The sequence below is a fragment of the Chrysochloris asiatica genome, unplaced genomic scaffold (genome assembly GCF_000296735.1).
Source record: "Chrysochloris asiatica unplaced genomic scaffold, ChrAsi1.0 scaffold00393, whole genome shotgun sequence".
Lineage (NCBI taxonomy): Eukaryota > Metazoa > Chordata > Mammalia > Afrosoricida > Chrysochloridae > Chrysochloris > Chrysochloris asiatica.
Genome location: NW_006408911.1, coordinates 533513 through 559763, shown reverse-complemented (window position 1 = coordinate 559763; position 26251 = coordinate 533513). Strand labels below are relative to the sequence as shown.

The window sequence follows — 26251 nt, the reverse complement described above, 5'->3', positions numbered from 1 at the left end:
TTGTTGTACTCTTGTTCTGTTCTGGACTCTGCTCTCTGTTGGCTGTGTTCCAGGTGGTGTTGCCATACCTGTCAATCTCTGTTTGTTGCCTGTTCTTGTAGGTTCTCTGTCCCCAGAACTCCCTTTAGGATGTTTTGAAGTGCTGGGTTGGTTTTGATAAAATCTGTCAGACTCTGTTTATCTGGAATGTTCTGATCGCACCATTGTATTTGATTGATAGTTTTGCTGGATAGACGGTTCTTGGTTGACAGTTTTTTTCTTGCAGGGTTTTGTATATGTCTCCCCATTGCCTTCATGCCTGCATTGTTATTCTAAATAGTCACAGCTTAATCTAATTTTCTTGCCTTTATAAGTTATATTTCTCTTCTCCCTGGCCACTTTTAGCATTCTTTCCTTGTCTTTGGTTTTGAAGAGCTTGATTATTACATATCTTGGAGACTTTCTTTTGGGGTCTACCCTTCCTGGGGTATGTTGGGCTTCTTGAATGTTTATCTTCAACTCTTTCAAGATGTTAGGGAAGTTTTCTTCCAGCAGCTCTTCAGCTCTCTCCTCTGTGGACTTCTTTGATTCTTTTTGTTCGGTAATGCCAATAATTCTTACATTGTTCCTCTTAATGTTATCCAGGAGGAATCTTAGACTCTCTTCAGATTGTTTTATCCTTTTAGCTGCTTGCTCTTCTACCTTGGCAGCATTGAGAGATTTGTCTTCCAGTTCGCTAATTCTGGCTTCCATCTCTTCTAGTCTGCTCCTTTCACCGTTCAGGCTATTGTCTATTTCTGATATCTTATTACTGATCACCTGGACTTCTTTTTGCAGGCTTTGAATTGTTCCCAATGCTGTGTCAATCCTATTTGATTGTTCCTGCAGTACTTTCCTTACTTCTACCTTATTTTCCTCGACCCCTTTTCAGAGTATTTGAATTTGTTTCCATATCATTCTTCTGAATTCCCTCTCAGGTATATCCAGAACCCGGTCCTCCTCCTCTATAAAGCCTTTGTCTGTCTCCAGCTCATTTGCATCTGCTGCTCTCTTCTGCTTTTGGACATGTTTTGATAATGTTAATTGTTTCTTATTGGGCATGGTTATTCTAATTTTATTATAATTATTAATATGATCAGGAGATAGGCTTCCCTTATTGTCTGTAACACGTAGTACATGTTGTTAAGTCTTGTCTAAGTAGTGGAGTATTATGGTGTATGTTTATATCTTGGCTATATGGCCACAATTGTAGAGCAGACTAATTTTTAAGGTGATAATTCTGTATAGTCCATAAATTATGTTATAAATTTTTGCTGAAAAAAGATTCCCCACCCCTGGCCTAGAGTAGATGAAAACAAAAATTGAAAAACTTTATGATATCAACACTTGCTGGTAGCTGAAGATAACAGGTAGAGGTACCATTAACATGCTTATAGACAAACAAGCCTTCTTTTGAAACTTGGTTTCAGAAACAAATGAAAATTAGAAGTGTAAGGCCAGAGAAGTTCAGTTTTGATCTATTTTTCATATGGGATCTTTGCACTGGCCTAATGCCACTGTTATTACTAATACTCTATGGATGACAAGCTATGTAATTCATGTGCTGAAACGTAATATTCAGTGACAAGCAACCAAAGGATGCCACCAGGCACACAAAGTCAAGACACCAGAATATAAGCAAATATACCAGAAAATGGGAATGGAGAAGACAACTTAATTTCCTCAAATCTGTGAAACAAACAGGACTCATTTACTACCTTTGCTATACAGAATCTGTATGTAGTAAAAGACCTGTAGAAATCAATTCTTCTAAAATTATGTGATTAAAAGGTTTAATCATATTTAGGCCAAGTAGGAAGTTACATTCAAATCAGGAAAACAGCTTCCTCTAATAGTGAAATATAAGTAACTTAAATTGTCAAATACTTTAAGAAGAGTCTAGAAAAATAAATGGATAGATGACATATTTCTTAACAAATAAGCATATCAATATCAACTTTTAAAAAGTATTTGCACTAAATTTTTCTTGAAACTTCTGACTACTGCATAAAATATTGGCTTAAAAGTTAAAAAATAACACATATTTTGGTTTCTTCTTTATAGATCATATTTTCTAGTGCTCACATTATACAGATTTTGGAGTCCTAGTGTGGTGCTGTGGGTTAATGTGCCAGACTGCAAAACTGTTTGAACTGCAAAGTCAGTGATTCAAGCTCACCAGTAGCTTCTTGGAAACCCTATACAGGGTCACTATGGGTTGGAACCGACTCAACGGCACTTAGAAAATATTAAACAGATTTAGGCGTTATACTATTAAAAACCTCTGAGATCTATGCCACTACAGTACAAAACTATCGAGCAGGCAAATGTGATTATGGAGGAGGTTCAGGAGCAGAAGGAGCAGCAATGGTGGTGCTGGCAATTATACATGATGCTGCCAACCATGGTAACAGAGAGTCGGGCACTGATTTGTTGAACTTTTCATGTCTTTTCTTATTTGTAGCTTTCCAAACAATTCTAAGAAGAATGTGCTGTTATGATCTTCATTTTTCAGCTGGGAAAACCCAGACATTGAAGGTTACAGAGTTGGTTACGTTGTTAAGTGTCATTGAGTCAGTTCCGACTCATAGCAACCCTGTATACAGTTGAGATATGAGCTAAAAAAACATCTTTCACAAATTATTTACCAGACATGGCCTTAGTGATGCAGAATAGGTGTTTCTACCTGGCACCTTCCCACTGAGGAGAGGTTAGTGCAAGACAGCCTAGTATAATATTTGAGCTAAGTGGACCTGAGAACAAGAAATTGACCAATCCTATACCATCATGCCTTTGAATTATGGTGCTGGCCAAGAATATTAGAAGTGCCATGGACTGCCAGAAGAGTAAACATATCTGTCTTGAAAGAAGTACAGCCAGTATGCTCCTTGGAAGTGAGGATGGCAAGACTTTGACTCACATTTGGACACATTATCAGGAGGTACCAGTCCCTGCTTGATGAAATAGAGGGTCATCGAAAAAGAGGAAGACTCCCAATATGATAGATTACCAACAGTTGTTATAACAACTGATTTTGAACATAGGAACAATGATGAGGATGGTATAGGATCAGGAAATACTTTGTTTTGTTGTTTATGTATGTACATGTTGTTGTTGTTAAGTACCATTAAGTCGGTTCCGACCCATAGTGACCCTATATTGTGTTTCCAAGGAGCGACTGGTGAGCTTGAACCACCAACCTTATGGTTCAAACTGATTTTTCAGTCCCACGCATAAACCCATAGCACTACACCAGAACTCCATGTACGTACATAGGGTCAGTATAACTTGGAGCCCATTCAATGGCATCTAGCAACAACAATATACTAATGAGTCTAACTGGAGAAATAAAAATTCTAATGATTTTCCTCTTCTTTTGAGATGTCCAAAAAATCTTTTTATTCTGATCTACGGCAATTATATGGATCTGAAAGAGACATTCGTTACAACAAAAACAATGAGTACAACTACATACTACTAAAGTGTTGTCAAGTCTGAAGAGCAAACTAAGTATTACAATAAATGACATTTTGTGAAATTAAAAGCAAAAATCTGGAATAGCCATATAAAATAAGTATTCATTAAAATCTTGAAGGGTTATATACAAACTTTAAGATCCCAATGTAAAAATTCTGCTGCTTAGTTATCCTGAAAGTACTAAAGATTTAAAAAAAAATCAATGAATATTTTTATAAGTGAGGTAAATATGAGGGAGTTTAAAAAGTTTGTGGAAAAATCCCATTGTGCAATTAAATATTGTCTACGTATCTTGAAGCCCCTTCTTACAATATTATAATCAAGTTTGCAAGATAACAATTATCAGTGACAAATTTTATAGCAGTAATGTGACACGAATTTATCAGAAATGATTGTTAAAACAATAAAATACTATAAAAATGTTAATACTTCCGTTCAAGTAGTAGTTACTATGTTGTTTTGTAGCACTCTTTTAATAACAGAATTTAGTGATCTAAGGAAGAATGTCAACTATTTCAGTTGGAAAGAACAAAATTATTTATTTTATCAAACTAAATTACCCATATTCTTTGAGATTTCCTTCTCTTTCACCACAGAATAAAACCAAACCCAGAAAAGAGACGGGGTAAAGACAAAGTCAATGAGGAAAGCAAAACCCAGAGTATGTTGAGATGACTAGATGCTGATACCACAGGGAAAAGCAGTGCACATCACACCTGCCCAAATACTCACCAAGGGGCTGAAAAGAGCGAACAGGACTTGTGTCTCTGCTGCTCTCTCGACTAGCTTCCCGGCTGCATCCCTGACTCACACTCGGTCGAGGAATACGGCTGCTTCGGGCTGGCATGAAATAACAGCAGCAGAGATAAGGAGAAAATAGAAGGCAAAGATTGTGTTTTTTTAATATGTAGGCTTTATTTTTCTTCTTAAACAAAGAAACAAACAAACTGGAGAACAAATTTTGTTTTTCTAATGTTTAAAATATTCTTGATAAGGAATTACAATACAGTTGAATTTCCTGAATGTGATCTTCTAGTTTGGAGTCCTGGTGTGGAGTTGCAAGATACGCAGTGGGCTGCTAATTGCAAAGTCAGTGATTCAAACCTACCAGTCACTCCTCAGAAACCCTATACAGGGTTGTTATAAGTCAGAACTGACTCAATATCATTTAACAACAACAGCAACATTTCTATGAAAGGAGTGGGTAAAGCAAAATACTTTGTAACAAAATATTTAAAGTTTTGAACCATGTAGCAAAATTCAGTTGTTTACAATGTTGACTAAACTTCAGCTATCACACTTTTGGTTTTGTAGGTCCAAATATTAATTTTTTAAATACTGCTTCCCAAATCTTTAACAGAAACATCTTTTCATATAAATTATTAACACAAAGTACAAAACTCATCCTTAAGCTTTCAGTTTAAAATATAGAGGGAGAAATAAATGAATACTTTTGAATTTTTATACCTTTCCTGACGCCTTACAAAGAAAATAACAACACACAAACAGAAGTACAGAAGAAATAAACAAGTAGGAAACAGAAAAGCTACGGGGTAGGACTAAGAATAGAATTGAGATTTTAAAACAATGTGCAGAACTAGACGCAAAACAAGTCTGTTGTTGTTGTTCTTATGTGCCGTGGAGTTGGTTCTGACTAATAGCGACCCTGAACAGGGTTTCCAAGGTTGTAAATCTTTGCGGAAGCAGAAAGCCTCATCTTTCTCCTGTGGAACAGCTGGTAGTTTCAAACTGCTTACTCTGAGGTTAGCAGACTGATTTGTAACAACCACGCTACCAGAGCTCCTTAAAACAAGTCTGTACCACCCACTAAATAAAGACAATTTTCAAACAAGTAAGGCCTCAAAAAGATTAACTCGTATACACCATCTTAGGAATGTATCTGAGAAAGTATATGAGTAAAACAAGAGAGTAAATTAAGAAAAAGGTAGTTGATCCAGGAACAAAAGGGAGGGAAGAAGGAAGACAGATTGATTCTGGGTCATGAAGGCAATGTGGATCAATCAACCTCTAGATCAATCAATCAATCATGTACTTTACTTCTAAGCTTTTCAATTAAAAGAGGCAATACATTTCTTTTACTGTTTAAACTGACTTCCACGGCAATTTCTATTATATGAAATTACAAGTATCCTAACCAATATACAGAGGGAAAAAAAAGTTTATTTGTATTTGAACATGGTTAAGCTGTAAGTGTCAAATCAAGCAGCTAACATATATTCATGTTATCTGTACATATAAATATGTGACAACTATATTATGAATTACACAATATTGGGCTTTAAAATGCTAGCTATATATTTTTAATATCACTATGAATCATACTTCCAAGAAAAGACACTCGGAGGCACCTAACAAACAAAAACCAAAATATCCCAAGCTGTAGCTACCCAGATACCTAATTCAAATCATCAATTTTGTTTCAACCAAATCTCCTTGAGTTTTTATTTTCCTAAGTGCATACATGGACTCCAAAGTCTTCAATACTACAAACGTATGAAATACGAAATAAAGAAGTCCTAAGTCACACACAGAAAACTTACCCACTGAGAGTCTTGATGGACTAGCCTCTCTGCTACATCCCTGGCTCCGTGGTATCTTGCTTCTCTTCTGCGCTGAGGCAGAATTAACCAGGACTCTCTGAACACCGGAACTCACAGTGGAGAGGGCGGTTGTGGTCAGAACTCTTCCTGGGGACCCAGACCGGCTGCCAGCTGAACATCAAACAAACATATGATTAAGATAAGCGCTCTGAGAGAATTTACTAAAGAAGGATGAAAATTGAAAGAGTTACATCTGAAGAATGGACTGAGGGCAATTTAAATATACATATACATATATATATTCACAGCCTGGGAAAAAATGGTATACAGTAAAATCTGTGAGAGCCAGAACTTGATGGGACTGCCTTATTTTTCTGGGTTTTGCAAGTTTTCCATCTTTGACAGGGTGCAGTCTTATCACTTTTCTATTGCTCTGTATTAGTGGAAAACGTTTGAGATTTCCTTCTCTGATAGATTTCTGCTTCACACAGTTTTGGCTTTTGTATATTTTATTGTACTGTATTCTCAAGGACTGAGTAGTTCACTGCCATCAAATAGATTCCGACTCATAGTGATCCTATGTAGGGTTTCCGAGGCTATAAATCTTGATGGGAGTAGAAAGTTTCATCTTTCTCCTATGAAGCTGCTGGTAGGTTTGAACTGCTGACCTTGGGCTGCAAACCAGTGCTTATCCTAAAGCTCCATCAGGACTCCTTAAGAAATGAGTAAGTCATCTAAATTATATTTTCAGCTTTGAGGGTTATAAGGTACTATGCTTAATAAGGACATTATTATAATTTTCAGAATATAAACAGTACAAAGAATTTCCAAGGAATACTTATTTCACAATATACTGCATATGACTAAAATATTCTGTAGGATACGTTATAGGCTTAAAAGGAAATTAAAGAATTAATAACTTCATAGTATTAAGAACACAATGATAATTTGCTTCATGGTAAACAGTTTGCCTAAACAGACAAATCCAAATGGCTTTTAAGAGTTACATCTATCCTACTACTACATTATTTTTTAAATTCTTACAAAATTGAAAGTTAAATGTTAACAAAAGTGGATCCACTGAAAAAGATACTTAAGGATATTATAGCTGCCTTCAAATAGCAAAAGGCACCTGGGAGGCTACAGCCTGGGACAATCTTGTGTTTTGTTTGTTAGGTGCCACGATGTCTCTTCCTAATCATAGCGACCCTATGCACAGTGAAACACTGCCTGGTCCTGTGCCATCCTCACAATTGTTATGTTTGAGCCCACGACTTCTGCCACTGTGTCAATCCATCTCATTGGGGGTCTTTCTCTTTTTCACGGACTCTTTTCCAAGTAGGATGTCCTTCTCCAAGCGCTGGTGTTTGAGATGTAGAGATACTGAATGTTGATCAAAGATGAAGATGTCAAAGAAATCATACCCCTTTTGAACTAGTGATTTTCAGTTCTGGAAGGCAGTAAAGACGTGGATAAGCAGGTAGAATGGGGCAACTAGTTGCTGTTGAGTCAATTCTGACTCAGGATGCCCTCATATTGCCAGTATAGAAGTGTGCTCCAAAGTTTTCAACAGCTGATTTTTCAGAAAGCTGACTGTTAAGACTACTTCTGAGGCATCTCAGAAAAGATGTGAACCTCTAAATCTTTTGGTTAGCATCTCAGTGAATTAACTGTTTGCATCATCCAGGGATTCCTTAGAGAGGCACTGCTGAATAAAATCTCAGAGTTCGAGGTGTGCAGTAAAAAAAAAGTTAAGAAACACATGGCTTTAAAGTAGAACCGTATTGGTTACCTCATCGATCAAAGCAACTGATATCTGCACTGATTGGTAACTTTACAGAAAAGAAAATTAAACTTGCAGATTTCCATTAAAGCTACCTTTTCCCTTCTTCTCCCCACTAGGACTCTGACCTTATAGAGTCTTACCCAATCATGCTTCATTGCTATGGAGCAAAGATTATTAGAGACTCAAATGTCAATGGGGCTGCCATTGAGGGAGGAGTGCCAAGAGACGCCAGGGAGTAATGAGAAAGGTGTACCTGCTCCTTTCCTAAGGCAAAGGTGGCTTTTTACTTTCAGGTGTTGGTCTTAAGGTATTATCAGACAGGTCTTGGGATTTTTTAAAAATGAAAACTGAAATTTTCTGACTTTAGTCATGTTGTGTAGGTCAAACACTACGTAAATTGAGACAGGTTGGATGCTGATATGAAAATCCGCTACATGAGTCTTGTCACAGACTTTCTGAGGACAATTTCTATTCATGTCTAATTCCTACACTCTACCAGCACACAAGAAACTTATAATCTACTAGTTGTAGCAATATTAGGAGGGGGCTTCAAAAAGTTTGTGGGAAAGTAGAATTAAAGGATAATGGACTTTTTCCATGATCTTTTTGAAGCTCCCTTGCAGAAAAATGATGACTTGTTTGAATTTTTTCATGATTATTTCAGGTGAAGAATATTTACACAGGTTTATTTTAGTTATAACCTTAAGTATACTCATAAAGTATCTATTTTCTCCATGCAGTGTCTAAACTAAACATACACACCAAAACATCCAAACACTCAACATGCCACAGACTCACAATGCAAGATAAGCTGATGGAATATTTATGGAAAAACCCGCAACAATACGAAAAGTACAAATAATGAACAGAGCACATACAATATGGTATTCTGTTACAACCAATATAAATTTGGGCAGGGGGGTGGGGGGAGATGGTTGGTGGGAAAGTGTGGAGAATTCTTTGAAATGTGGGTCTATTCAGCAGATAGGTAGCATGCAGTACAGAAGCAGAGTAATCACTCCATCTACATGAGATTGATTGAATGTATCAACAGATGCAAGCTTACTTCATGTATGTTTAAATTTGTTCATGCTCTCTCCTAGAAAAACAAGTGGTACATAAATTCTGCTTTAATCATTACCATCTCTGTTTCAAGGTAACCTGTTCCCCACTAACTGTGTCAATTCAGTGCCTACCATTCATTTCAGAATTACACATTTACTCTTACAAGAAAATATCAAGGCTCTTTTCCTAGCAGAGAACCACCCAAAACTGGAAAATAGTGCTAAGTATTGCTTCCAGGGAAACCAATGAGTTGATGAAAAAGGGCATAGGGTACTTAAGAAATAGCATGCTACTAGAAATGAAACTCATTTGCAAAACTTGAAATTGAGTATCTAATTTCTTTCCTCTGGTTAAAGTTTCTAAACTTTATATATTTTATGAGATACTTACAAAGCATTACTAACATTACATTACATTTGAATGCTTTTAACTGTGGGGAAAATTTGGATAATTTAAATGATCCAGCGTTTTGGTAATAAAGCAAAAACAGGCCAAAGAAAAAATCTTAAATTGATCACTCTGTCTCAATATGGCACAAAGTATTGGAATGGTATATGTTACAAATTTCTGCTGAATAGAACCCATTCTTCATAATGAAAATAGGTGATCAAATAATAGATGTACACATAAAGTCTATAGATTCTTACCACCAATGGTATTAGCAGATTGTGATCCTGAACAAGTGCAAAGGCAGAATTAGGGTAAGGGTTATAATCCAGGAAGTGGGAAGGAGCAGATTTAAAATGGATGGCAAATGGAAACAAGAAAGCTTTAGTCAGTTCTCAGCAAACAAAAAGACCTACTGCAAAAAAAAAACAAACTTTAAAAAACCCCCAAACCACAGATGTCTGTGATAAAAGCAGTACACTTGGTAGTTTCAATAGTTGATAAGCTGAAATCAGACATTCATGTACAAAGCAGATGAAATGAAGTTGCAAAAGTAAATGTACATTCTTCAGCTTTACTACTATTGGTAGTCTAAAATCCAAATAATTAAATGTTTAATTTTTATTAAACATTTAATATAATAGGTTAGGAAGAACTAAAATATCTTATAGCTGAAGAAAGATCACATAAAAAAGCTACAAATTTTATCTTTCTCAAGACAAACACAGAAAAAAAAGGGGGGGAGGTAAGGAAGGAGATGACGTTTAGGACAGTCTGTGCAATCATTTTTACACAACTAGTCACTATTAACAAAAAAGACACACTCCTTACAGAAATATAAATCTGAAGTCTCTCCATTGGGTCAGTTTGCTTTTATTTATTTTGGCTAGCCATCAAAACACACCTACTTTGATCCAAGAGATTTTTTTTTTTTTTAAAAACAAAATTGGAAATCACAGTAATATTTATGTTCAAATATATTATAACGAAATCTGCATCAAATTGAGTTATGGCCACAACAATCTCTTTCTCAAAAAGAAACTGGAATGAAATACAGTCATTCAGATAAATAAGCAAGCAAATTAATGAATAAAAACCTCTATGATATGATTTAAAATCTAAGTGATTTGTATAGTGAGAAAGTATGATATTAAAGACCTATAAGGTCTTTTTTAGACCTTTGTACTTTTGTACAATCACTATGTTCTCACACTTCATAGAAGATGTGAAGTCTAGTGGATTGAGTTCAAAGCAAAAAACCATTTAAATGTTACAATAAACCATATAAATATACTGCTTAGTATTTTACATAATTTTTTTTACTGAGTAGATCTATAGTTACAGTTACAAGGATATGTCAAAAAGCTTGTGGAAAAAAAAAGATAAAGAAATTGTTTCATAAAGTTTTTGATGTACCCTGGGGTAGCTAAGAAGGAGGTCCTTAAGTAATATACTAAAAAACATATAAAAAACACTGAACACTGTGCCCTAGGTTTAATCTTATTTTAGAAGATAACAAAGTAAAAAGTCTTACATACAATTTATTTTTATCCTTAAGGCACTGAGAAAGTAGTAGTCTCTGATTTGCTATTTTTATTTTCTTTGTTTTATACTTAAAAAATTTCCTAAATTTATCTTTTTTTGGCTACTGTAAGAATAACAAGGGAGAGAAATACACAACAGGAATATGAAACTCAATTTACATCAGACTAAAAATGATAATGAGGGAAATTTATAAGCTAACACACAAGCATTAATCTAGGCCAGAGAGTATTTATTAAATATACTATACGTCATTTAATCCTCACAACAACCCTAGAAGGTAAAGTATGGTTTTCTGATGAGTATACGAAAACACACATATTAAAGAACCGGGAATAGTCAAGATTCAGACCTGAGAGTATGGCTCCAAAATCCATGATCTAAATCAGTGCTTTTCAAACTTTATTGAGACATAAATCCTATGGTGATCTTGTTAAAAGCAGATTCTGATTCAGTAGATCTGGAGTGGGACATGAGATTCTACATTTCTAACCAGTTCCGGGAGATGATGGTATTGCTAATCTGCAGGCCACATATGGAGCAGTACCAAGGCTCTCATTTACTATGTTGTTGTTCATAGTGCCATTGAGCCGGTTCCAATTCATAGCAACCCTGTATAGGGTTTCCAAGGAGTGGCTGGTGAGTTTTAACCTCTGACCTTGTGGTGCAAATCAACTTTGTGATCCAGTGCATTACACTAAAGCGGCACAACAGGACTCCCTCATTTTACTATACTATACTGCTAAAGAATACATTACTCTAAACATTACTGTAAAAATACACAATATCAAAGCAGAATGTGATAGTCTACTCCTAATTTGGCTGGGAGAAAAGGCCTTTCTGAGAGTCATCATTTTTCCTATATATTACTAAATCCTTGATTTTCAAATTAAGTTTACTTAGTATTCTGTCTCTAGACTCTTGTTGACTGCCTCCATGGCTACTCTGCCCAAGTTCTCTAACGCTGGAAAGGGGATAATCTGCTAGGCAGGAGGTGCACAATCACCTGCCTGTCAAGCCCCAGATCTTTTTACTGATTTCAAGTCAGAGGATGAAATATTCAAGAATCAGGCTACAGAACAGACAAACAAGGCACCCTCAGTCTCATCAATCATCTTAACAGTACAAGACAGTCCATCTTTTGCTTTCCAAAACAGCCAAATAGGTAGAATAACTCTTTACAATTACTTCCCTAGGAAAACTTCCACTTTTAGAGCTAAGTGTTCATGAAAATCTCTTGGTAAAGGAGGAATGGGAACCAAAACGTTTTAATTAATAATATAATAAATACAATGTTACTACTCTGAAACATGTAGACATGGATCATTCATTGTACCTAGACCTCAAAATTGTGCTTTTTAATAATGATGCTTATCAGGAAGTCAACTGCCAATGAAACAGTAAAAATAGAAATCTTAAATTTAACAGGGCATATAACCGAATGGGTCATTTCTATTTATATTTCCTCACCATGAATCAGTATATATATCTGCCCAAAATGCTGGTTATTAAGAAGATATTTTAATACCTTTCAGAGAGAGTAAGAAGATATCATACAGGTATTTGTCCTTGACTAGCAAATGCAGCCAGATTTTAAAGTTAATAATAGCAGTTTTTTATCTCTAAAAAGCACAATTTTTTTTTAAATTTACATTTGCAGTTTCTGAGTAGACTGTAGAGACCTGAATGCTGAGTATATGTGCTATTTAAAATATCTTCATGCAAAAGTTTTTTTTATAGCAGATGAAGTTTTTCCTTCTAAGTGGCAGATATCAATGATGCAGCCCTAATAACACATCAAAGACAAGACAACACCCACTCCAAAAAATTCCAAAACATGCACAACAACTGACCCAAAACATTGAAAAAATACCTTCATTTTTGTCAGGTGATGATGAACCTAAAGCATAGAACAAGAACTCAGTATATAGCTTGTCTCTCCCTTTATCCACTGGTCAAACTCCCAATACAGTAATACACAAGCAACACACTTACTGTAACATACTGACAAACATGGAAGGACTCATGAACAATACATACGCTGTGACTGAGACACCATTTTTGTTCGACTTCTTCCTCTGGAATCCGTCTTAGCACTTCCCATGCCAACAAGTGGTGCTGAAAACTTTGTTCTCACTGGATCTGAGAAACAAAATGGTTCCATAATTAAAGACACTCACTATATTTTTTAATTGGGTGTGCTTTTCAAGTATGCATTAAATTCTGTAAGAAGGTAAACATCAATTACAGGTTGTATTTCAATTAACATTTTTAAAATCCAGACTATTTTTTACATATTGTACCATAAAGCTTACCTTCCTGTAAGGGTAAAAATGTAGTCTAGCTAAAGATTTCCATTTTTAGTTTTACATTACTAGTCCAGTTAAGTGGAGTTACCTAAAATTGTATTTTAACTTAGCTAGATTCTCAAATCCAGCCTATAGTTTTAAATATAAGTCCATTCTTATAAGCAAAAACCTAAATAACCCCTTTGACTAAAAACATACTTCTACCTGGACTTCAGGAAGAGATATTACCAGGTAACATATTTCTTATTTTGATCCTGTATCACATACCAGATTGAGACATATGCATATGGACAAGTCTATTTCTCTTTTCCCACAATCAATCAATTTCATTTAAAAATGATTTGACGAAATATGTATCAAATAAAAGTTGGCACTTTTCTCAATATTTTTTTTTTTTCTCTATCTTCTCATTCCATTTCTCTCTCCTCAACTATCATCTCACCCGACTTCAAAAAGCCAGGCCACAAACATCTTATTTCTAGAGCCCTAGTTAGTGCACTGGTATGAAAGCTCGGTTTGAACCACAAGGTCGGTAGTTCAGGCTCACCAATAACTCCTACCCTATACAGGATTGCTATGAGTTGGAACGGACTCAACAGTGCTTAACAACAACAACAGAGCAAAAGGAGATAATGCTTATCAGAGTTCTTAAGTAATCTGTGATAAAACAAAACAAAACAAAAAAACCTGAACAAGTAAAAATATAATACAGTAACACTAAAAGGGAGTCTTGGCAAGACACTACAGGGTAAGCACTGGACTGTTAACTGAGGCTCAAACCTACTAGTCAATCCTCACAAACTCTGCATAGAGTTGCAATCAGTTTAACAACAACAAGGTCTATAAACATTGCTGGTGCTGTAGGATAAGCACTGGACTGCCAATCACAAGGTGGTAGTTCAAGCCCACCAGCTGCTCCATAGAAGAAAGATGAGGCTTCCTGCTCCTGTAAAGATTGACTGTCTTGGAAACCTTATACAGGGTCACTATGATTCCGAATCCACTTGATGGCAGTAGGTTTTGTTTGATTTTGGATAGGTAGAGAAAGGAAGCCTGGTGACGCAGTGGTTAAGCTCTCGATGGCCAACCGAACCTACTAGCTGCTCTATGGGAGACAGATGTGGTAATCTGTGTCAAGATTACAGCCTTAGAAATGCTATGGGGCAGATCAACTCTGTCCTACAGGGTTGCTATGAGTCAGAAGTGACTGCATGGTTCTCTCTAAAACAAAAGTCTCACCACTATCAAATTAGGACCAGTACCAAACATAATCAAAGAGTAGGATTCAAAGACATTTTAGCTAAAAGGTACAATTTATAGCATACACACAACACAGAGCAGTCCTTGTGTGGTGCTGTAAGTACTAGACAGAAAGGCAAGTTTGAACTGCAAGGTCGGAGGTTGAAACCTACCAGCCACTCCTTGGAAACACTATACAGGATGTCTCTTTGAGTCAGAACTTACTCGACGGCACATAACAACAGCAACACAATATAGACTGATAAAGTGGAATTCATTAGGAAAAAACATACTGAAAAAAACAAAAACAAAATTTTTAAAAATGTGTGATGGAAGATGGAAAATAATTAGGAACAAAACAGAAGCAAATGCAGAAGTATGGATGGTAGAGTCCTATCATTCTATGACCTTCTTCAAGTCCCCTAATGGGCCCATAGTCCAGGCCTCCGTCCCTTTTACAGTTTACTTAAGAGTAGGATACAATGGTCTCCTAAGTTAGAGGGAAAACTGAAAAGACCAAGTTGCTAATTTTGAAATGGAGAGCAAATTCATACTGGATCTAAACTGGATACAAGTATTTTGATATTAAAATTCCTAAATTACAATGCCACAAATAATGATTCTGACAGAGTTCTACTTCATTTAAAACCTGAAAATAAAAATATTCAAAATGTATCAGAGTAAAATTAGAGCAAAAAAGTAATTTATGTGGTTTTATAATAAAGAAAAAATGCCATCCATATCAAATTTAGAAGGAAAAAATAATAAGCTTCAAATTAGATGCTTTATAATAGGGCGCCTGGTAGGATAACTATAAAGATTGAAATTTTCTATAAATTTAAAAGCAATAAATAATTACTTTGAAAAGTACACTGGCTCAGTAAAAAAAAAAAAAACCTTATGTGCAATCATTGTATTGCATTCTCAAATTCAAATAAAATACCTCATTCCCAGTTATTGATTCAAAAGTAAAAGACATATTTTCAGCAGATTAATGAAATGTTTTTAAACTCTGAGAGGATTATAAAACAATAGTGCATGCTTGCCCAAAGTACAAGTGAACTGATACAAATTTAAAAATAAAATAAAAAGGCATGAATGTCACTATAGAAAAAATGAAATTATGTACTAATTTTATATTAGGTACTATTAAACATGTTTATGTTTATGTCAAACAATTTTGGCTTTTAAGCATGTGATGATATAGAGCAAAATCAAAGGATAGAAAATTTAAAAACAAAAAAGTAAGCCCACACATGTAACACAACCAAATATACAATGAAGAAACTATCATAGCTGGCAAAATAGATTTACAAAGAAATTAACCTATTTTAACATTTAATTCCTATTAATGAAAATATTAACATAGAAGTATTTGTGTTACTAGCAAAATGTGTAATTCTTACCATCTTCAGATGCTGTTCCTAAATAAGAGAAATAAAATAATATTTCAACAAATTCTGCCAGTGTTGATGTTAAGACCTACCTCGAGACCCCCACCCAAGACTAAAATAAAAGGATAAAAATAAAAAATAATTTTAGTTTGATAGCCTTAATGTAAAGGTAGTACATTTTTAGAAACGGAAATGTCAAGTACTTATGCCCTCACAGAAACACACACAGATTAATGCTAGATTAACTGAACATGGTAAAATTCTATAGTGTACACTTTTTATCTGCTATATTTCATCCTTAAAATTGGAAATGGTTAAGAAAATTAGACAAATTCATTGCTCAAGTAAAGATCCAACTCTATAATTACTGTTTTTTGCAAATGAAGGTTTATATAGACCTTTCCAGAACAGGAATTCATTCTCTGCATTTTCAAAAGGTAGTATAACCTATAGAAAGGAGTTCTGGTAGTATAGTGGTTACATACTGGGTGCTGACCTCAGGATCAGCAGTTCGAAACTGCCAGATGTTCTGCAGGACAAAGATGAGGCTTTCTGGTCTTATAAAGATTTACAGCCTCGGAAATCCTATACAGGGTCACTATGAGTCAGAACCGACTCCATGTCACATAACCATCACCACAGTCTGTAGAAGAACTAGAAAATCTATTTGACAAGCCCAGAAAACAAATGCATGATCTAGGCTTCATTAGCCTGGTATTTTCATCATCTACAAAGTTGAAGAGCTATAAATTCAATTCATCAGCTAATGGCTCAATACATATGTGAGTTCCCTAAGATGTTAATGAAAAGTAGTAAAAATAAATCAAATATGAATATCACTAATGACTACTAAAGAGCAAGTATATGTACATATGAGGGGGCTTCAAAAAGTTTGTGGAAAAATTCCATTTTTCCCATGAAGTTTTTAAAGCCCTTCATACTCATACACACACCCACAAAGACACTCACCTACTCCTTGCTTAGTGAATATCTCATTATTTGGCATTTTGCATTGGCAACGATATTTAATTTTTAAAAAAAAATCTACTATCCAACTATTTTGCTGAGGTGCAAGGCAAAAATAATGCTGGCTCTGATGGGTAAGGTTATTTAGCAACCTGGCTGGGCCATGATTCCAGTGGTTTGGCAGTCACGCAATGATCTAATTTGGCAGGTGTGTAACTATGTAATTTGGCAACTGTAATACTGCAGTCATTCTCCACATTTTGTGATCTAATGTGATCCTCTAGTTTTACACAAAGTCAATTTTCACATATCAATCTGGTCTTTGGAAACTAGCCATGTTTAAGTGAGGAGGGTAAATAGACAGACAGATCAAAAAATTAAAAGTTTCTAAAAATTTTCCATTATCTTTCAATTCAGTTTTCCACCAACTTTTTGAAGCCTGCATATGTATGTGAGTGAACATCAGTAAGAGTAACATCCCATAACAGAGGTGACTCTTTGAATAGGTAGATCTAAAAAATCAGAATAATTTGTTTTTCAAAGATCCAGATTATTATTATTAGAAGTAATATTTAAGGGTTGACATATATAAATCATCCCTCTATGGGTTTTCATGAAAAATTTGTAAAACACTACAAACATAAAAAAGGAGCTCTGGTAGCTTAGTGGTTATGAATCGGGCTGTGAACCGCAAGGTCACCAGTTCAAAACTACCAGCTGCTCCGTGGGAGAAAGATGAGGCTTTCTGCTCCCGTAAAGATTTACAGCCTCGGAAACCAGTTCAGGGTCGCTACGGGTCGGAAGCGACTTGACGGCATGTAACAACAACATAAACATACAAAAAGCACAGAGACTGCTATATATAACTAACACTCATGTATCCAACCTATAATTGCCTGAATATTCCATTTTCTTAAAATGGAAGCTATATTAGATCAATTTTCAGAGTCTACATAATAATTGGCAAAAAGACATCTCCATTTTTCTAGGCTCTTTAAAGCAGATACTATTATTATACCATCACTTACAGATTTAGATCTTCCCACAAAGTTCTTAAAGAAAGAACAAAAGTTCCTATAGAACATTATGGCAGCAGATGAAATGAGAGCAAGTACAGATAACATGCTGTATAGTGTCAGAGAAAACTGCAACATATGGTTGTTACTGAACTAAGCAACTACAGATACACTGTAATCATTTGATATTAGAATAAAAAAGACAAAGATTTAAGTAAATTCAGGATTGATTCAATGTTAGTTTAAAATTTATTCTTAAAAAGACAGTGTCTGCAACTTGCATTTCGTTTTCATAACTATATGAACTCATAAAAGATGTCATTTTGCTTCTCTCTGTATTACAGTTACTGAACTAAAGGGTTGAATCAAATGACTTATGAGAATACTTTCCTTAATTCTGAAGATTTTCGAGAAAGACTTAAAAATATAGACTATTCAGAAGTACATTTCTAACAGTTCAGGTAAAAATATGTAAAATATTTAACTTACAATAATCAGTAACCTAGTAGTTGAGTGTGGTGCTATGAGTTAATGCGCTAGACTGCAAAGCCATTTGAACCACAACGTCAATGGTTCAAACTCACCAACCGCTCCTTGGAAACCCTATACAGGGTCACTATGGATTGGAACCGACTCGATGGCACTTTACAACAACAATAGCAAGAAGGAAGGACATGCTTAGTCCAAAATTCAATCACAGAACTATGTTGCCATTTACAGTGAGACTGTTGGTAGTATATTCAGACATTGATAGAATGAACAAAGATATTGTATGAATCCAGAGGCATAAAAATCTCTAGTAATAGAATTAGAAAAGGAAGTTCTTACCATCCGTCTTGTCAAAAGTATCCTCTTTGATGAAAGAGAAAGCAAAGAACAGAGGAAAACTTAGTATATTAGAATAAATTATTTTATAAACCCCCTAGAAAATGTGTTAAGAAAATAGAATTCATAGCACAGACATACAATCAACCTTGTTTTCAACTAGACAGTACTAGAAGATTAAACAATACAAGGGTCCTATGTGAGATAAAGACTACACCTAAGGTATTAAAATAGAGAACTTAAACAAACAAACAAAAAACTCAATACCAACTCTGCTTTTTACCAGCCTGGAGAAAGAAAAATTCGTGAAGTACCAACCTTAGACCCTTACCATTATTAGACACACCTCTTGCTTAAATCTGCTGACTTTCCCCCAATCCAATTATCACCTCACCTGGCTTCTTTTCCTAACTAGCCTATAACATACCTCAAAATTCTACACTTTGACTCTTATACTATCTATTGCTTTGCTGTTGCCGGGCCCCTACTCATCTCAGAACTTTCAGCTCCTATAAAACCTTAAATAGGCATAGAACTAACAAGTCACTTTCTATACTCCACTACTTGCTTGAGGTATATCAGTAGTCTTAAGTGGGCTTCCCTGAACAGAAACACTGCACATGTTGCTGCATTTCATTGTTGAAGGATTATTATTGCCTGCACAATAGTTTCCACCCCACTTGTGAGAGGAGAATCTGTGGAAAGATAAAAGCCTAGACTCCTGTAGGCTCCACCTGATGAGTATTTCCCCCTTGCTGAGCCTGTGTGTATCCTTTTGCTGTTAATAAACTTTAGCTGTGAATACAACAGTTCTGACTTCTGAGATACTGTCTAGAAAGTCCCCAAAAGTGTGGGCAATTGTGGATAACTCAAACAGCACCATTTCTTCTATGACCTTCAGTGGCTATTCTAAAGCTCAAGTTACCACTCTTTACTCTTGACAAATGACCCTGACTTCTTGAGGAATATCTAACAACTTCCCCCTTGTATCTTCTTCAGGCCACCTCACCTACTTAAACAAAATAAAACAGTATATTTGAATCGATCCCTTTCATCATTTTCTTCCCTTCTACCTCAGAGAAACTGGTGCCTCTTTCAGATCTACAGCTGACCCCTCAGCTACGCTCTACAGATCCCATCCCTCTTGTCTTTCAACTTTGGCACGAAGGATGTTTCCATCCTTGTATTTCCAACTTTTCCTTCTCTACTGACTCTTTCACTGTAGCAAACAAACATACTTAATGCTTCCTATTTATAAAAAACAAGATGTTCCTTATCCTTTAATAGGCAGCCACAAACTTATGGTGGAGTTCCATTCATTCTGACTAGATCACAAATAGGTTCTTATTTAAAGTCAAATATCTTATTTTAAAAGAAAAGTTTTCAGTATTTTTGCCTTTCATTATCAGTATCTTTATAAATTCTATCTTTACTTCTATGTAAGAGTTGTCAATGTTATACTTAAACTTAGAAATATAATGACATCAGGAAATTACAAACAGCAGCAATGTATGTAGCACATGTCACTAACAACAAAATGTACCAAAAAATTCCTAAAAGTGGACACCTATAATATAAGTGTGGTTTGTTGTAACTCGAGTTTTACTTCAGGGACTACCTGCAGTGAGACTTCCCATCCATTCTTCAACACCTTTTTTTCATTGCCCAGTATAGACTCCCCCTTCCCACTTCTCCTTCAAACCAGTAAAATCTGACTTCTTTCCTTAAGACCACCACTTTAACTATTTTCTCTTACATTCATATAAATAACTTTTATTTTCTCAAAGCAATTGCAAACAAAGAAGTCTTCAGTGGAACCAAAACTTTATGAATCCAGTTGTTGAAAATATTCATAACTATGCATACATATATCAAGGTTTCCTTATCACTTCAAACTTCCTTTTCAGGCTAAAGAACAGAGGTATCCTAAAAAATACACATGATATACCTGCTAACAAAAGTTAGCAGTTTAAGAAACAAACCAACCAATGGGCATCTGCTTTAAGAAATGTACTGAATTTAATATTAAAGGGGAAATTACAATCATAACAATTCTCTAGGACTTCTCAGTCTAATGCCCAAGAGAGAACTCTCTCAAGTTCTATACACTGTATCCCAATTGTCTCCTGAACTTTTCCAATTTTGTGTCTCATAGGGACTTTTCAAACACAAAATACAAAAAACTCACCCCACTTTTAGATGCTTATTTCTTCTCATTAAACTACCAACAGAATGAGAAACCCTTTGAATAGGGCACATAAAACACTGGATCCACAAGCAGGGTACCTGATAAAAACTAAGGGTTCATCTTCAATGTTTTTATCTAGTTGCTTTATGTTTTTGTTTAACATTTTAGTCACCTGGATTTTTTTTTTAACTTTCTATTGTGAATTGGGTTTATAGAGCAGGTCATCAGTTTTACATCCAACATTACATATATGAGAATTCATATTTATAAGGTATGAAGCGTTGTTAGAACTTAATTTTGTACCAAATAGTAAATTGTCTAAAAATCATTAGTGAGTAATTTATCCTTTCCTCATGGCTAAGATGGAGGGTCAGAGAAAAAGAGGAAGACCCCTAACGAGATGGATCAACCAGGTGGCATCACTGATAGTGTCAAGTGTGGCAGTGGTAGTGAGGTTGGCCCAAGATCGGACATTGTTTCGTTCTGCTGTGCATGGGGTCACTATGAGTCGATTCCGACTCGATGGCACCTTACAACAACAACAACAACATGGCTCTGAAAGTGCTGTGACAACTTTATAATGAACTGACTACATTCATAGCCTAAAATATCTGTACTTTTTATTCTGTTCCAATGCCTGTCTAGTCCTACTACCATCCTTAATGTTGTTGTTGTTAGGTGCCATTGAGTCAGTGCTGACTCATAGTGACCTTATGCACAGCAGAACGAAACACTGCCCGATTTGGGCCAACCTCACTATTGTTGCCACGCTTGAGTCCACTGATGCTGCCACTTGGCCAATCCATCTGGCTGGGGGTCTTCCTCTTTTTCTCTGATCCTCCACCTTACCAAACATGATATCCTTCTGCAGGGACTGGTCCCTCCTGTCAATATGTCCAAAGTATGAGAGATGAAGTTTGGCCATCTTGGCCTCTAAGGAGCACTCTGGCTGCACTTCTTCCAGCACAGATCTGTTGGTTCTGTGGGCAGCCCATGGCACTTTCAATATTCCCTTCCAAAACCATAACTCAAAAGCATCAATTCTTCTGTGGTCTTCCTTATTTACTGTCCAACTTTCGCATGCATATGAAGTTATTGAAAATATCATGGTTTGCATTGGGCACACCATAGTCCTCAAGCTGACATCTTTGCTGCTCTTCAACACTTTAAAAAGGTCTTGTGCAGCAGATGTGCCTAATGCAATACGGCATTTAATCTCTTGACTGCTGCTTCCTTTGAGTGCTGATAGTTGATCCAAAAAAAATGAAGTCCTTGACAACTTGTCTTTTCTCTGTTCTTAAGAATGTTGTTTACTGGTCCAGTGGTGAGGATTTTTATTTTCTTTACACTGAGATGCAATACATACCAAAGGCTGTGGTCTTTGACCTTCATCAGTAAATATTTCAAGTCCTCTTCACTTTCAGCAAACAAGGTTGTATTATCTGCATATCCCAGGTTAATTAGTCTTCCTCCAATTCTGATGCAACATTTTTCTTCATATAGCCCAGCTTCTCGGATTATTTGCTCAGCATACATGTTGAATAAGTATGGTGAAAGAATACAACCCTATCGTATATCTTTCTTAATTTTAAACCATGCAGTGTTCCTATGTTCTGTTCGAATATCTGTATCTTGGTCCAGGTACAGATTCCTCATGAGCACAAGTGTTCCGGAATACTCATACTTCACAATATTGTCCATACTTTGTCATGATCCACACAATCAAAAGCCTTTGCATAGTCAATAAAGCACAGGTAAACATCTTTCTGATATTCTTTGCGTTCAGCCAAGATCCACTGGACATCACCAATGATATCCCTCATTGCACGGACTCTTCTGAAGACAACTTGAACCTCTGGAACTTCTCTGTCAATGTATGCTTACAGTTGTTTCTGTATTACCTTTAGCAAAGCTTTACACGCAGGGGATACCAAAGAGATTATCCGATGATTTCCGCATTCCGTTGGGTCACCTCAGTTTGGAATGGGCACAAATACTGATCTCTTCCAATCAGTCGGCCAGATTGTCATCTTCCAAATTTCTTGGCATTGATGAGTCAGTGCCTAATTATTGCTTTATAATATGTATTACTAAGTAGCAGGAGAAGGTGCTTTTCTAAATCATCACAAGAATTCCTTTCATTATTAATCTTAGTCAAAATTTTCTCAAGTATTCTGATCCTTTAATTTAATATTTCAAATAAACAAAATTATGGAAGTTTAAAGATTTATTTTTAATTAGAGAATTTTTAAAACAAGTTTAATTCCAATTATATATTGATTTTGGAGTATAATCTTTACTATATTGAGTTTTTATTTCAACATGCTTTTAGTTCCAATAATTTCTTAGTTGCCTCTTTAGGAATCATCTCTACAAATTATGCTAATTTCTTTTAGTTCATTATCAACCTCATTTAAATGTCATGTCATATTTTATCAGACTGACTTAGAGTGCAATGCTAAAATACCAGTGATGACTCCAGATAACCTGATGAGAATGGACTATTGCTGAGATAAAGTATAAGATAGTGTCTAAGGAGATAAAGGGGAACAAAAGAAAGTAAAAGTCTCGAAGAACTGAGATAAAGAATATCTATAAGATACTGATTCAAGAATAAATTTTTAATCGAGGGGTTTTGGGAACCTAATAAGAAGATCTGGAAAAAATGTAGTTTTTATTTTCCTATAAAGTTCTTTCCTAAATTGCCAGTCATGTGATATTATAATGGCACTGCAGTATTGAAGCATCCACAGTGACCTGTGAATATTATTTTTGACAAAGTATCCAATTATGTCTGCTATCATTTTCTCCTTTAAGGATGTCAACATATAAATTCATAAATGAGACAGGTTTTAGGGGTGCTGTGGGGTACTGAAATCTCAGGGTTAAACATATCTGCAGTTCAATTTATTTTGTGAATCTCTTCAATGTTAAGACTGTTTCCTCCTTAAAAGGATGCTCATTACTAAATGCTAGTCCCTTTACATAGGTACAGACACACAAACCAGACTATACAATTCAAATAGTTCAAAGTAGTTCCTTGGATTGTCTTATTAGAATAAACCAAAAGCAGTGATCTACTAAGTGGACTGATTTGTTGCTGTACTTCCCAGAAATTCCAGAAATAAGTACACAAGAAAATAAGAAAGGCAGATGTCTCCATCAAATACATGCACACCTATGACCTTAGAAACACAGAGATTCTGATACAAAACAGTGTTTTAGCTTGTGCTCATCTTACTTGCTTGACTACCTAAATCAAAATGAAACACATTTCAATGTTCACATCAAATTCATAAAAACCTCAAAGGCATTAGAGAAAGAAAAAGGAAGCAAGGATGTGGAAAGGAAAATTAGAGTAGCTGGCAAAAAATTTAATACTAAAAATGGTAATACAATATAAAGGTGTGGTGGTACTACAATATGCTTCCTGTTCATAAATCATAAAGCTATGAAATGTCAACACATATATGTTTACTCAATAAAATGTATGCAAGACAAAATGTGTATGAACATGACTGTGCTACCTTTTTCAAGAACATACTAACAGGGATAAGATAAAATTTACTTCTGCATTTTATACTACCAAAAGTTCATGATACTTTACTATACATTCAGGATACATTATTCTAGTATGCACTGCACTTAACGACAGTCAAAAGAAGAGTTTGAAGTGAAAGAAAAATCAAGCATAGACAGATAAACAACACTGGAAACCAACTTCATATTTTAAGTTGATGGATACCAATATCAACATATATATTAATATGCTTTTGGGTTATATGCTTAAACTACGATTACATACAGATAACCTTTGAGTTCTCCCCGGTCCCAAAAAGGCTTTAACTTCTTGGTAAAATAATACAAGTAGATAAAAGAAAGAGAACAAAGAAGTGGGATACAGACCAATGCCTTTCCCAGTAACCAGTGGCTTGATACAACAAAACTGCTGACCTATGTGAAAATTCTGTAGGCAAATCATAGAATCAAAATTTATTTCTTTTATCAATATGATGATGAAGACAAGTGAAAATAAGGCAGCTTAGATGCCACGGAGCTGTGTACCCAGTATAGAATATATTAAAATATGTCTACTACCCTTACCTAATAAGAATGACATGGAAATCATTAAGAGATTATTCTTGTTTTCATTGAACTCAGAGAGAATACTTGTGCAATTTCCCATAATTGGCTGTCTTACCTGGATTCAGGACACTTGCACCCAAGCGCCCACTTCTCACAGATTGCCCAGCAGTATGATGTGCCTTGGCACCAGCAGCAGCATTCACATCGATGTCACTTCGTGAACGCTGCAGACTTCCTGGAAGGGAACTGGCTTTGCTGCTACTGGCTGACACTATGGCAGACAAAGTAAAGGTAGCCTCTATTATTTAAATCACTGCACCAAACAAACAAAAAAATAAAACCCTTTGCCATCAAGTCAACTGTAACTCAAAGCAACCATATGCAATACAGTGTAGAACTGTCCCACAGGGTTTCCAAGGTAGTAAATTTCTACAGAAACAAACTGTCACATCTTTCTCTCATAGGGTAGCAGGTGGGTTTGAACGGCCAACCTTTTAGTTAGCATCAGAAGAGCTTAACAACTGCACCACCAGGGCTCCTTTAAATCACTATAAATAGCATGAAAATTACACAAACTTGAAATCATCATGAGCTAATCCATGATGACAATGGCTAAAAAGAAGACAGCGGTTCAACGAACAATACTATAAAGTATTTTCAAGTCAAAATGTCTCAGTTTCAATCCTGGAACAATCCTAGAGTTTCTAAGTGCAATATTTTCATTGGAAGAATATGGGGAAAATGATCATAATTTGACTGCAAAATCACAGGATTACTTAGGATGGCAAGATGATACGTATGATTCATGAAATACAGCGCTGTACATGACAAGTAGATGGCAGTAGTTGTACTTTTTACTATCAGAAAAAAGGCAAGAAAGGGAGCAGCATACAGATACTCATATTTAAGGAAGGCATTGTAGAGTAAGCCATTAAATCTGCGATTGGTATCATTTGCTTTTTAAAAGGCCTCTTAAAACTGTGAGTCAATACATACCACCCACTGCTGTGGACTCCACTCTGACTCAGCAACCCTTTGGCAGGACAGAGGAGAGCTGCCTCACATGGTTTCCAAGATTGTAATCTTTATAGAAGCAGACTGCCACATTTTTCTCCCTTGGCGAGTCTGGTGGGTCTGAAGCCCTAACCTTCTAGTTTGCAGCCAAGGCACCTCAACCGTGAGTCATACTTCATTAACAGGTTGTGAAATCAGTTAAGTGGGATATAACCAGCATTTTAAAACACATGAAATGGAATAAAACACAGTACATCACAAGAATGGCAAATACTGTTTCATGAAACTTTCGTATACAGTATACATGTACAGTGTAAAATATGCACAGGAGTCCTGGTGTGACGCTGTGGGTTAATGCGCCAGACTGCAAAGCCATTT

The 26251-nt window shown here is 35.6% G+C and overlaps 1 protein-coding gene across 1 annotated transcript in view; it reads right to left on the bottom strand.

Moving 5' to 3' along the window:
• The window catches only part of CLASP2 (cytoplasmic linker associated protein 2), a 251562-nt gene that overhangs the window by 88163 nt on the left and 137148 nt on the right, over positions 1–26251 (bottom strand). The window contains exons 18-24 of the mRNA XM_006876589.1: positions 24975–25130; positions 19299–19319; positions 18589–18612; positions 15791–15808; positions 12877–12978; positions 6057–6227; positions 4228–4335 (exon numbers count right to left, since the gene is read on the bottom strand). Of these exons, the coding sequence (XP_006876651.1) occupies positions 4228–4335; positions 6057–6227; positions 12877–12978; positions 15791–15808; positions 18589–18612; positions 19299–19319; positions 24975–25130 (600 nt within the window). The remainder of the gene's footprint in view (positions 1–4227; positions 4336–6056; positions 6228–12876; positions 12979–15790; positions 15809–18588; positions 18613–19298; positions 19320–24974; positions 25131–26251) is intronic.